Raw genomic sequence first — 14,208 nt, forward strand, 5'->3', positions numbered from 1 at the left:
GATGACTCGGTCTTATAACTCGGTCATTAAAAAAAATTATATGTATATTAAACTACATCAAATTGAGCGACTTGACATGTAAAAATTTATTTAAAAAAAAAAAAAAAAAAACTCATGACATCTATACAAATTTTTTTTTTTTTTGACAAATTAACATAATTTTACAATCTCATTATAAAATAACATAAGTATGTAAAATATTCCCTATCTTTTTGTTAGTTTTGTTTAATATATTTTATGATTAATCAATAACGTAATAATTATAAAAGATATAGGTGTATAAAATTATTTTGAAGAAAGGTGTACAATATAAGTAATATTTAAAAAATAAAGTCTTGACTCTTGAAGCAAAATTGAAAAGGTCAAGTAACACTAATTGTACAAACATAGTTCCCATATGTTTACTTTTACGATTAAATTAAAAAAAGAAAGGGAGATAAAAATTTGCTAGGTCTTAAATGGTACCCTTAGATATCAAATAAAGGTGAAGTTAAAAACATAACCCTACTTTTCTATGTTGGAGGCTTGCAGCCGCTCCTCCCTTACACTCATCTTCTATTCTCTCTAAATCAAAATCTACACTCATCCAAACAAGTAGATATCAAATTAGAAAGCACATATTAGATCTAAAACAAGTTGATTAGTTTCAATCTGTTCATGCCATCTTTATCTTCTTTCCTTCCGTCGTCGATCTCTCTATTATTTTCTTCTCTTCCAACTTTTCTGATTTTGTATTGCCAATCGTTCTGATATGTGATTTTTTTTCCAGTTTTTCTGATTTTTTTAATGACCCGGTTTGGTTCATTAAACCGAGCGGCCGATTTTTACCGGTTTTTAGCGAGTCATGCCGGTTTTGACCGGTTCAATTGCATGCCCGATCCAATAAGCAGACCGAACCGGTCATGTCACCGGTTCACGGTTAAACCGGTCGGACCGGCCGATCCGGTTCGGGTTTTAAAACTATGAAAATAATTATCAAACATAAAACACCTAATTAACTTAAGATTAACAAAACTCTAAGTGAAAACACGTACAAATTTGTTATTCTATCAACTGAAAAAAGACTATAATTAGGGTGGATATGGTTTGATTCGGGATGAAAACTGAATCGAGTTAAACTGGATTGTTTACTAAATTCAAAATAACTGAACCGAATCAAACTGTTTCGAACCGAACCAAATTGTTATTATTGATACCATTGAAAAAATATAAAAAACCAAACACAATTGAATTTTAGAACTTTTATAACTGAACTTAAAATATATTACATTTCAAAGAATTTTAAAATAAGAAAATGTCTTGATTTACATATCAAAAGTAGTTAAATATTGGTATGACCTTAAAGTAGAAACAAAGGGTTGGAGAAATATGAATCGAGGATTAAATAAAAAAGTGATCAATTTGTCCTTTTTATCCATCTTGTGGACTAGGTAAAGCTTGATAACCATAACATAACTACAGTGGTATTAGCTTGAGATTTGAGAGTGTGTTCTTCCTTGATGTCTCAGGTTCGATTCTCTCTGGTGTCAATTTATGTAGTCTAATTTAACTTCTTAAAAAAAACCATAACATAACTACCTTCTCTACATTGAGTCACATATGGAACCCCTTAATTTTTAATTAGTATCTCCAATTTTAGTAATTACGATCATATAGTAAGAATAGGAAGGGCGAGTTTTAGCATGGGGCAATTGTGAAATTGTCCCATCTTAGATCAATTTTATTTTATTTGTTGTTACATGTACATCCTGCATTTTATATTCCAATTTATAGCTCTACTCAATTATAATTTGATTCAAATTAATTTACTTGTAAATACATTATTTTTGATTTTTTTGTCAGATTGCCTACTGACTATAATTTAGATTTTTCAAGGTGAATAAGTGGAAAGTCTGGGGTTTGAACCCCGACCCTTACATAATAATGCATGTCTCTGCCAACTGAGCTATGCCCACGAGAACTGTAGATACATTATTTTTAATCTCCCATTTAAAAATCTAATATGTCCAACTCATTAATTTTTTTTAATTTGAAAACGTAGACATGTTTAAATCTGGGCTAAAAAAATATATGACGTAAATATATATATTTACTACATTATTTATAAAGAAATAAATTAGGGTTAAATATGACATAAATTTAGTTTGTATCTAACTTTGTAATATTAATCCTTCCACAAAACTTTTTAATATTAATTAGGGTTAAATATATTTTTGGTCCTTATAAATATAACGAATTTTTTTTTTAGTTCTTATAAAAAAAGTGACATGTTTTTGTCCCTCTAAATTTTTTTAGCATGTAGCTTTAATTTTAATTTAATGGGATTAAATTTTTTTGTCCCTATAAATATAATAAATTTTGTTTTTAGTTCTTATAAAAAGTGACATGTTTTTGTCCTTTCAAAATATTTTAGTCCCCATTAAATTAAAATTAAAATTGATATATTATAAATAAACATGTCTATAAATTGAAATATAAAAATGCAAGGTGGACAGCTAATAGCAAATAAAACAAAATTGATCTAAGATGGGGCAATTATGCTAAAACTCGCCGAGAAGTGAGAACAAGCAAAACTAATATTAGAAAAATCACTCACTATCCATAAGTCAGCATGTTACTTTGCTTCACATGTCAACTTAATTGGAAGTTTAAACTTACGAATCATGCTTATTCGATAGGAACAAGGTCCAAAAGGACTAAACTAATGTCCAAATTAAACAAGAACCATAAGTTGTGTTAGTAAGCGTAATCAAAGACTTTTACATATTGAGACAGGCACAATTAGGAGGGCCTTTCCATATCTCCAACTTTATGAGACCATGCAGAAAGATAATAATCATAATGAAATAAAAGAAATGATCATAATAAAGTTTTTTATTTTATTTTACTTTTTGGAATCGGAACTATCGATATTGTATTGATGTCTTAACTATGATTAAGCTCAAGCTTGTTTACTGCTTAAGTAAAATAAATAAGGGAGAAAAGGATAAGAGTATGTATTATCAATATTCTCTTTTTTGGCCAAGTTGATTAGATTTTCTCCTCTGTACCATGGCTTTTTTGTTTGTAATTTTGGCTAGGATATTTGATCTGGTGGTGTGTTCCATTGATGGAGTAGCTTTGGTTTGTAAACATTGTTTGTTGTATTTTTATTGTCCAATTTTCTAACAAATGATAGGCTCGGTCATTTACATTCCTTTACAGAAGGTGAGTAAAGTTTTCTTGTGAGAGTGTAAGTCTTAACTTTAATAACGATACTAATGTGTGTGAAAGCCTAGATGACATTATGACAATTTAGGAATTTTAACATTTGTTTCGTTTCAATTATTTGTGAGAGTGTAAGTCCCAACTTTAATAACGATATCAATGTGTCTGAAAGCATGGATGGGCGATGACCCTTTCTCGTATTGCACGTATGACTTTTAGGTGCAAGGTTCAAAATGACATCATTAGAGATTCTATCCCACAAAGTTAACCACTATTATATAATCCTAAGTTCATCATCGGTAGATATATTTGCATTAGTTTAGCAAAGAGGTTGAGGAGATTCAAAGAATACTAATCACCTATAAAACTCTAAATAAAACCATTTTATTTATTTCTGCAATCAAATCAACTTGTTTTGTGCAATCAAACAAAACTTATAAACTACCTTCGATGTACAATTTAATTCATAAGTTTAGTAAATTGCCTAATTTAAAATGACAATCTTTGTGAAGACGAAAAACTACTTACTACTTAAAACAGTTTGGCGTGCTTGCCAAATTTGTCACCAATTTTTTTGCATCGTCGCCAATTATTGTTGATCTTTTCAACAAGGCAAATTCTTTTTATTTTGCATCGTATGCTGCTTGATGCATTAAGACTGTTGGGGAAGTAAGAGAGCTGACTGACAACATGTCTCTCAATTAATAATACAATTACAAACCACAAAGCAACTAGGTGAATATCCAAAATAAGAAAGGTGTGATTGATATTGATACTCATGATGCTTTTGCTTACAGGTAATAAAATTCTCAGCAACCAATTGAAAACCACATCCAAGAAGTTAGAAGCTAATGAAATGGCGCAACTCTTATCGAATGGTCTGATGTATGGTGGTATCCACAAACAAGCTCTTGTCACCAACGCATGCTTACCGATTATTTCCGTGTTATTAGAAAAACATGTGAAAATACATGCGACCACATGTTAACCAACAAAGCAACAAGCTTTTGGCAGAAGTAGTAGAAAGGAACATATGAAGTAATCAATGCAGGGAATTCAGAGTCGAGGCTAGTGGATGATCCTCATGAAGAAGATTAGATTGAAGACGATGAATGAAAATTGGTGTAAACTGGGTATCTCAACACGGAGACTAATTCATCGGGTATTGTGGGATTTAAATGGGCGGCAGACTCTCCCTAAAAATTTTAACACATTTCTGCATGTCAAGGCTGGATTCGAACCCCATTAATTTTTTTATTTGCTTTCAAGTCAATTTTTAATTTCAACCAAGATCTCACTTAATATTCTTGATTCATTTTTATGAATTACATAACCTTTTCCTTTCAAAAATTTTAAAAAGAATTGTTTTAGCCAATAAAAAAACCACTCTTTCTTTAGTTTTGCTTTTTTTTTTTTGTTGAGAAAAACCCTAATTCTTTCTTCTCTACCTCGTCCAATTGTTTCCCACTTCTAGTTTTCTTCTCAAAACCAAACCCAACAATGGCGAAATCATCGAAACGCAGCATCGCCAACGGAACCAACAACAACACCACCACCAGCAAGAAGAAGAAGAACAACAAGATGGGTCCCGAAGCGGTAGCCATGAAAGCAAAAGCTCAAAAAACAAACAGCAACCCATTCGAGTCAATCTGGTCACGTAGGAAATTCGATGTAATGGGTCAGAAGCGGAAAGGAGATACCAAACGAATGGGGTTGGCACGTTCTCTTGCTATTGAGAAGAGGAAGAAGACGTTGCTTAAAGAGTATGAACAGAGTACGAAATCTTCCGAGTTTATTGATAGAAGAATTGGTGAGAATGATGAAGGGCTTGATGATTTTGGTAAAGCTATTTTGAGATCGCAGCGGGAACGTCAGGTAGTAGCTATATTCATATATTTTTTTTACAGCTTATAGCTTAAAAGCTTATCATGCTTAATGTATGTTTGCTTTTGCATCCACCAAAATTGACTTTGAGTGAATTGATTCTAGCTAAAAGTGAGTTGAATGGAAACTAGTTTATGTTTAGATATATTTATGTAGTAAAAGTTAGTTGAACAATAAATTTGAGTGTTAAAATCAATTCTAAAATCAAAAGCTACAAATCCTTGCTTCAAGTAGAACCAATTCTACTCAAAAGCAACCAACCTTGTCAGAATCAAGTCTAGAAGTGGAACCAAACATACACTTATTTGAGCTTATCTACCGGTATAAATGTTTGTGGGATAACTTATGAAAACAATTTATAACATGTTCATAAGAATGTTTTCAGCTTATTTCCGTAAGTTTCCCAAGATAACAGTTTATAGCTTATACGGAAACTAATTGACTTCATTTTATCTTGTATAATAGAAAAAGCTTATAAGAAAACAAATTGACTTTATTTTATCTTGTATAATAGAAATATCTTATTTGATAAGCGCTTATATGATAAGTGCTTATGCTATGCATGAGCTTCAAAACAAGCTATTTATCCAATCAGGGCAATAATATAGTTAAATTATTTTGTATAAGCTATAAGTTGTTTTCATAACATATCTCGGGGTAATTGATGTAAATAATCTGAAAACAGGTTATGAACAATGTCATAAGATGTTTCCAAATAGTCTCACAAAGCTTATGCCAATATATAAACTCTAATAAGCCAATCCAAACAGGTCCTAAACTTTATTCAAAAAAAAAAAAAAAAACAGGTCCTAAAGTGATTGTTTGATTCTATTTTTGTTACTAGTTTTTAAAATCACAAGCATTATCTGTTATCGTTTTGAGTTTAATGGGAATGCCCTTTCAATCAACATCCAACAAGAATTTATCTTGCAACATAAACCTGCATATCTGCTTTGTAACCAAATTTAAAAAATACATGCAAATACTTGATTCTCATTGCGCATTAGTATAAAACTATAAAGTAAGAAATTTTCAGTTTTAATTTTTTGTTAACTAAGAACTGTTTCTGAAAAGAGAATTGAAACAGTCTTTAATTTTGAATTTTTGTCCTCGAAAATTTTGTGAATTAATGATTGTTTTATGGTTGTTGAAATTGTAGTTGAATGTGAAATCGAGTAAGAAAAGCAAGTATCACTTGTCAGAAGAAGATGATGATGAATTTGAAGGAATTGATGGTCTTGGAAGGGATGACTTTGAAGATGAGATGCTTGGGGAAGATGATGATGAAACTGATGGTACGTAGAATTCATATTAGTTTCTGTTTACCTAATATAACATGTTAATGGTTTATTTGCTGATTGGAACTTGGATGTTTTGAACTCTAATTAGCTATTGGATGCCTGATAATTTGATAATTAACTTGGATGATTAATTAGCTATTGAGCTCTACATACATACCATGTTTATACTGTTTGTTTTAGCTGTCTTCTATTTTGCTCTATCTTGAAGTTTTATTTGTGTGCCTGTTGTGTTATTTTTGTAATGTAAGTTATGTTGAATATTGATTTTGCAGATATTTCAGATTTGGGCCGGCGTCATAATGCTCATGGTATGCATAGTCCAGGGGAAGCTGGCCTAGCTGATGGTGGGGAAAATGTAAGGCCTGTTATGCTGTCAATGATGGCTCCCTTACTATTTTCTTATATATATTTTTCTTCTATTACTGTGACTTTAGGGAAGCATTATGAATCATGAGTGCTTTCTGTAATCTACCAGTTATTTCTGTTTCAGTGACTATAGGTAATCTTGTCTCGATATCAATTCCTTTTTAAATTTTTCACAAATGTCACTTTATTTAAAATGCTTTGAAGCTGTTTCTGACTGGTGACTTATCCTACAGAGACATAAAACCAAGAAGGAAGTGATGAACGAAGTTATTGCAAAAAGCAAGTTTTACAAGGTGTGCGATATTTCTTAAATCAGGGCTCTGTTAGTTTATTTGTCTTCTACAACTTGTTCACTTTCTTTTCTTTCACTCTAATATTTTCCAGGCTGAAAAAGCAAAAGAAAAGGAAAAAGATGAAGACCTGCTGGAAGGATTAGATAAGGACTTCACTTCTCTGGCTCATTCCGAGGCCTTGTTGGCTCTGACTGAACCAAACAAGATGAAAGCTTTGAAGGCTCTGGTGAACAGTAGTATTTCAAATGAAAAAAGTGATAAAGATAGCTTGTCTGCTAAACGGACAATGAATAATTCTGTCCAGGTACCATTATTTATCCTCGAGGGATTCTTCTTGCCCTGATATCTTCTTTTTATAAGAACATCCTATATTCCAAATTTCTCTTTATGGCAGGAAAAGCCAGATGAATATGACCAACTTGTCAGACAAATGGGATTTGAAATGCGTGCTCGTCCTTCAGATAGGCTGAAGACAACGGAAGAGATTGCTCAGGAGGAAAGAGAACGTCTAGAGGAGTTGGAGGTATGATAACATGACTTTTAGATATAAGTTTGTTATTATACAATTAATAAATTACTTTTAGTATTTTATCACATTTTTTAAACATTAACTGATCTCCAATCTTGGTTGTATATCTGAGCTTCGTTTTAAGATGGTTTAGATGACTTGTTTTGGCCAAAGTGTATAAACTGGGATGAACCCAAAACTACCTAGCTTAATGTAGGATTGATGTTCATATTTTATTGTAATATGTATAGTGTACTAATGTTGACAACGAGTGAGCCTCGGCAATGCCGTCACTTGCAGGGTTGTTGGCTTGTAACCCTGTGGATCTTGGTGATAGTCATGAAAATGGGCCCGCTGCACATGGGAGTAAAATTGTGGAAATACTTATTTTTTATGAGTCAGATACTTAATACTTTTATCCATAATTTCAGAAAAAACGGCAGAAGAGAATGGCCGCTGCTGAAGATTCGAGTGAAGAAGACGATGAAGAATCAGAAAAGCCATCAAAAGAGAAACCAAGATCTCTCTCTGGTGATGACCTTGGAGATTCCTTCTCTGTCGATGAAGAAACTATGACTAAAAAGGGTTGGGTTGATGAGATTCTTGAGAGAAGAGATGAGGAGGAGGGTTCTTCTAGTGAAGATGATGATGGTGAAGATTCTGATGATTCGGAAAGGTCTGAAGATTCTGGTGAAGGATCTGAGGGTGATCTTGATGAAAACGATAAGAATACTACTTTGAAAGATTGGGAACAGAGTGATGATGATGATATCAGTGCAGGTTCAGAAGGTGAAGATGATGATATCAGTGCTGGTTCAGAAGATGAAGATGATGACGAGGACGAAGAAAGTGCTGCAGAAGAAGTTGATAAGGTAAAAGGATTGAATGTTGGGATTCATAAAAAAGCAAAGAGAAATGATTCTGTTGAAAGTGTAAAGGGAGATAATGGTTCTTCAGATACCAAGAAGATAGTCATTGGAGGGAAAATGTCGAAAGAGTTAGAGATTCCTTATATAATTGAAGCTCCGAAGACCTTTGAAGAATTATGTTCACTGGTGGATAAACGTTCAAATTCTGACACTATCTTAATCATCAATCGGATACGGAAAAGCAATCCGATCACACTTGCTGCAGAAAATCGAAAGAAAGTACAAGTAAGAAACTTATATTTATATTAACTAATTGTTTTGATCCATATCTCCTTGGTGCTTGTATTCATGTTTACTAAATCCACCGACTGTTTTACACGAGAAGTGTGATCTCTTGGACTTTTCAACCCGAGTTTTAACTGTTATATTGAACTTTTTTGTGGCATTTTTGACAATCATTGAAAAATCTTTATTTCAATTTCTAAAATTGCTGTCAAACTATATTCCATTTACAATTTTGCTGGTGCTACAATTATTCCCTATAGGAGACTGTTTACTGTTGCTTCATACCTACTGCTCCCCTGTTTTTTTTCTTTTTCTAGGAGACTGCTCCCCTGTTATTTTTCTTTTTGGAGGAGACTGCTCCCCTGCTTAACAACCAATAAAATACAAGAAAACATTTTGTAATAAAGAACATCTGAATAATCCCATTATATAGCACCTAAAACTAATTAAAACAAGTTCTAACTCATTAGATTGATATAATTTAGTTAATAGAGGCTGGTTATGTTGTCATTGATGTATTGCATGGTTTAATTTGAAAAAGTTCATGGAGTGTAAAGAAGTATGTAGAAAGCACGTGCCTGTGGTTGTTTGCATTCTTTTGTAGCCCAATCCAGTTTGCAATACTCAGATTTAATAGACTAATTTGCTTAGTTGGTTAATGAACGACTCTCTTACATTCTGTTCCTAAATATTTTATGAGGCACTTGTGCTCATGATTTTTGTACTTCTAATTATATGTATTTATAACCTTATTTCTCTTTTCAGGTATTTTATGGAGTATTATTGCAGTATTTTGCTGTTTTGGCAAATAAGAAAATGTTGAACGTTGAATTGATTAACATGCTAGTGAAACCATTGATTGAGATGAGTACAGAAATCCCATACTTTGCTGCAATATGTGCTCGTCGCAGAATAGAAATCACTAGAAAGCAATTTGTTGAGAGTATAAAAAACGCAGGTCAGAATGAATTTAACTTGAATACTTTCCGTCTCTGCCTTAACTTTTATCAAGAACTATGAATTGGTAGATGTTTAAGCAGCAAATGATGTAAAATTCTTCTGCTATCACAGAAAGTAGCAGTTGGCCTTCTTCAAAGACGCTGTGTCTCTTGCGATTGTGGTCCATGGTATTTCCATGTTCCGATTTTAGACATCCAGTTATGACTCCTGTGATACTATTGATGTGCGAATATCTGATGCGTTGCCCAATAACATCTGGCCGTGATATTGCCATTGGTTCTTTCTTATGTTCTATGCTTCTCTCTGTAAGTACCTCGTGTGGCAAGTTACTTTCTCGTTTTATACTTTTAAATTTTTTATAGGCCAAATATCTTCTGCGGTCCTTTAAGTTAGACGTTTATAACAAATAAGTCCTTTAAGTTTTTTGTTCAAATTGGTCCTCTAAGTTTTGTTCTGTTACAAATTAGTTCTTTAAGTCGTATGATATTTACACTGTTACCCATTTTTTCAACCAACTTTGTTAAACAGTGCTTATGGATCATTTAACATTAAGGTGGTAGGTCTAAACGTGCTTTCCTTATTAAACATGATTACTTACGCACATTTTATTCTTCTAATTTTTGAATTGAAGCCTAATTTTACATATAAATATTTCATTAATAGTATTATAAATCAAGTGTTCGATCAATTTCATTTCAAATCAAAACTGTATATTACACCTATGAACCCTAGTTGGACATGCCAACTTAAGATTAAATGTCCACATGCACACTTTTTAACTGGGTTTGATGAAAATATGATAATGGTGCAGATATTTTATGACTTAAAAGGACCAATTTGTAACAAAAAAGCTTAAAGGACTAACTTGTTATAAACATCTAACTTAAAGGACTGCAGATGGTATTTGGCCCTTTTTTTTTTTTATGTTATCACCATTCACCAATAAGGATCTGATGAAAGCATGTCTGATTTCTACCATTAAAAAGTGGCATCCTACCAATTCTTTATGTAAATCTATAAGCTTGATTTGTTTCTACTAATGAATTTAGCCTCTGGTCTCTGCTTTCTAAGATCTTTTTTATTGGTGATTAAATCTGCTTTCTATGCTGTTCACTAATAGCCTTTGACCTATGTTTTTCATTGATGGCATTTACATACCTTGTTCACACAATGAATATAAAACGCAGGTATTTAAACAGTCACGAAAGTTCTGTCCAGAACCAATAGTATTTATTCAAACTTTGCTGCTAGCAACCACTGAAAGTAAACATATATCATGCGAAAATTCTCAGGTATGATTTTGTCATTGATCATTTGCAGTTGAAATCCTATGTGTGTACGTTCTTGTTTGTTTCCATGCTCATATGTTTGTATTTATTTATGTATGGTGAATACTAACCTCCTCATCTTGTGTGTTAGCGTCTTCCAAACTTAGTTGGATGAGATGACACATGTTTCATAGAAAACCAAATTCCTTAACACTAGTGCTAATCATTGTTGTCGAACAAACTGGTGCTGCTTGGTGAGAAATGTCAATCATTTTCTTGTATATTCTACTGGCACCCCTTTTATCTTTTTCGTTAGTGTTGTCATGTGTACTAACCTATACTATGTATACTATAAAAATTAAAAATAGCCAGTAGAAAAAGAAAATGCTGTTTACGGAAGCAAATAATGAGGAAAGGTGCATTGTCTTATTGTGGGAAAAATATCCTCTTTGATTTGCTTGCTGAATTCTCTCATTTGTACCTTACTACCTAATCTCTGCTTAACCTACGTCTCTAATGGAAATTTTGCTAAGGAGAAACTAATTACTGAAAAAGGGGAGCAGAGCCAGGCTGTGCAAGGTTTAAATGGGATAAGATTTTAGAATATTAAATCGGGTTAGTTTTTTTTTTTTTTTTTTTTTTGAAGAAATAATCGGGTTAGTTTTTTTTTTTTTTTTAAGAAACAATCGGGTTAGTTTTTGGGAATTTGGTTTTGAAGAAATGATGAATATCAAACTAATTTGGTTTTATAAACATAATATTAATGATATGGACTTCTGGTCATATGATGAATTTTATAATAAGTTCATTCTACAAAATTTATTGACTATTGAATGATGTATCTTTGATAAGTTGATTCAACTTTTCTTGTGACAGTGTATTCTATATTGATTTTTTACGCTTCGCTGTAGCCAAGACCTCGCACTTAATATTAAAAAAACTGTTCCAAATATACAACCTAATTAACTTTTACCCCAACAAATTGTGTTTCATTACATGAAGTGATGTCCGAAAAAAAAAAAAGAGGATGAAGGGATGAATGTTTCATAAAACCTTTCATTGGATGAAAAACAGTGTATCCTACCTTTAATGTTGTTTTGAAACGTGCAAGTCTGTCTATGTGTTTCCCTTAAAATACAGATAAGATATTTCTTTGCTTGTAGTCTGTACCTTTAAGTTCACAAAAAACTCTTCGCTTTCTTGTATTTGAGGTTTGCTCGAGTAATTCTGTAACCTTAGCTGGTTCCTGCATGATATTATATATCATGCATATGTTGCTGTACTTCATGATGGCACCAGAATGTTATGGTTGGATAATGAGTGACCATATTGTTTGTTTTCTGCCAGTTATATCATCTTATGGAACTGAAAGATCTCAAGCCACTATTGCGCATTAATGAGGAAGTAGACAAGATTAGCACTTTGAATTTCTTTAAGTTAATAAACATGCCTGAAGACTCTCCATTCTTCACTACTGACAGTTTCAGGTAAACCAATTTATTACCACCTTTTTTGCAAGAAAAATGTTACTACCATGATATTTTGTAGTCAATCTTCGTATTTGAATTTGAACAAAGAAAATAGCAGCGGGGTATTGTTTTATCTTGATTTGTACTGTCAAGAGCCTGCCATTTATATTTGTTATCATAGCTATGATCTTATAACTGATATGGATGCAGCGAATGTTGAGGCTTATCTTTAGAGCATTGATCGATGAAATGTTTTTCAAATACTGTGGTTTCATATATCTATTCTAATTATGATTTTTCGATTACAGGGCTAGTGTATTAGTTACCTCTGTTGAAACCCTACAAGGATATATCAATGCCTATGATAACTTGAGTTCGTTCCCAGAAATATTTTTACCAATTTTGAGATTACTACTTGAGATAGCTGAACAGAAAAATATGCCAAATGCATTACGGGATAAAATTAAAGATGTGGCTGAGCTGATTAAGTTGAAAGTGGATGAACATCATACTTTGAGGCGACCACTTCAAATGCGGAAACAAAAGCTAGTTCCAATCAAATTACTGAATCCTAAGTTTGAGGAAAAGTAAGTCCTTCCGTTTTCCATGTTTCAATTCGGTAATATGTTTTCTTAGCCAGTCAGATCAGAAAGGGAACTCGAGTTGAGCACTAATGACATTTTTTTTTCTCTTGATGCAGCTATGTTAAGGGTAGAGATTATGATCCAGACCGTGTGCGAGCTGAAAGAAAAAAATTGAAGAGAGAGGTGAGGCGTGAAGCTAAAGGGGCTGCTCGTGAAATACGTAAAGACAACTACTTCTTGCTTGATGTGAAGGAAAAAGAAAGGTCTTTAATGGAGAAAACAAGAGCTGAGAAGTATGGAAGGACTAAAGCTTTCCTTCAAGAGCAAGAACATGCTTTCAAATCTGGACAACTAGGAAAAGGGAAGAAGAGAAGTAGATAAATCGATATGAATTAATGTTAAAACTTGTGGGGCTTTTCTTGCAATTGTAATATTAATCAATTTTGTGCAATCGTTTTTTGAATACTAATGTTGGTTAAAGAGACTAGAACATCAGTTTTTCGATCCCCACATATTATTTGAAGGAGAGAAACACAATGGTCCATTACTTTGTAAGTGACTATCAATTTTGTTCTTGAGAATATGATTATTTCAACTTTAGTCACTGGCACTTTTAAATGTATCTCAAATTCATCCTTCTAAACACCAAGGATGTTTATGTGTCTGTTAAGTACTCCCTCTGACCCTAAATATAAGAGAACATTCTTTATAAACTTAGATGAAAGACTGTGTGGGAAACCAAAGTTTGCATTCTGTCAAGTTGCTCTATGTTTATGTAAGAGAAATATATAAAAATTGTCACAAAATAGTCGTATAAATATTTTTTAAAGACAAAAGCCTGCTACATATGCATCCAGTAGTTTGACTTTGAGGTCAACACAAACATATCCCATGACTCTATGTTCCCTCTTTGCCATTGGAAAATGGTAAGCATTTAAACTTGCCAATACTCTCATCATCATCATCATCCTTCCTTCAATCAATCCCGTCCTTCCACGTGGCATCAAATGATAATATCACTCGTACTCTACACTATTCTCATCAATTACTTCCATACCATATCATGATTGAGATGATATTCTTATTTTTTTTCATGGAAACGCAGAGAGGACCACTTTATTATTTGCATGGAGATCCAAAGTATAAATGGCTTCCTCCTTTTGTTTGTTAATACAAATGGCTTCCTTTGGTTTAACAACAATCGTAAATTTTTT

General features: G+C 32.6%; 1 protein-coding gene across 1 annotated transcript; it reads left to right on the plus strand.

The window, feature by feature from the left end:
• The first annotated feature begins 4,600 nt into the window (after window positions 1-4,600).
• On the plus strand, window positions 4,601-13,604 carry LOC25483992 (nucleolar protein 14). The gene is made up of 13 exons (XM_013612729.3): window positions 4,601-5,082; window positions 6,251-6,386; window positions 6,665-6,747; window positions 6,992-7,051; window positions 7,143-7,355; window positions 7,446-7,574; window positions 7,991-8,713; window positions 9,479-9,671; window positions 9,785-9,978; window positions 10,861-10,965; window positions 12,289-12,428; window positions 12,719-12,997; window positions 13,111-13,604. Exons 1-13 carry the CDS (start codon window positions 4,708-4,710, stop codon window positions 13,373-13,375), a joined length of 2,895 nt encoding a protein of 964 aa, XP_013468183.1. The 5' UTR covers window positions 4,601-4,707; the 3' UTR covers window positions 13,376-13,604.
• Window positions 13,605-14,208: the final 604 nt, after the last annotated feature.

Source organism: Medicago truncatula, chromosome 1, assembly GCF_003473485.1.
Source record: "Medicago truncatula cultivar Jemalong A17 chromosome 1, MtrunA17r5.0-ANR, whole genome shotgun sequence".
Lineage (NCBI taxonomy): Eukaryota > Viridiplantae > Streptophyta > Magnoliopsida > Fabales > Fabaceae > Medicago > Medicago truncatula.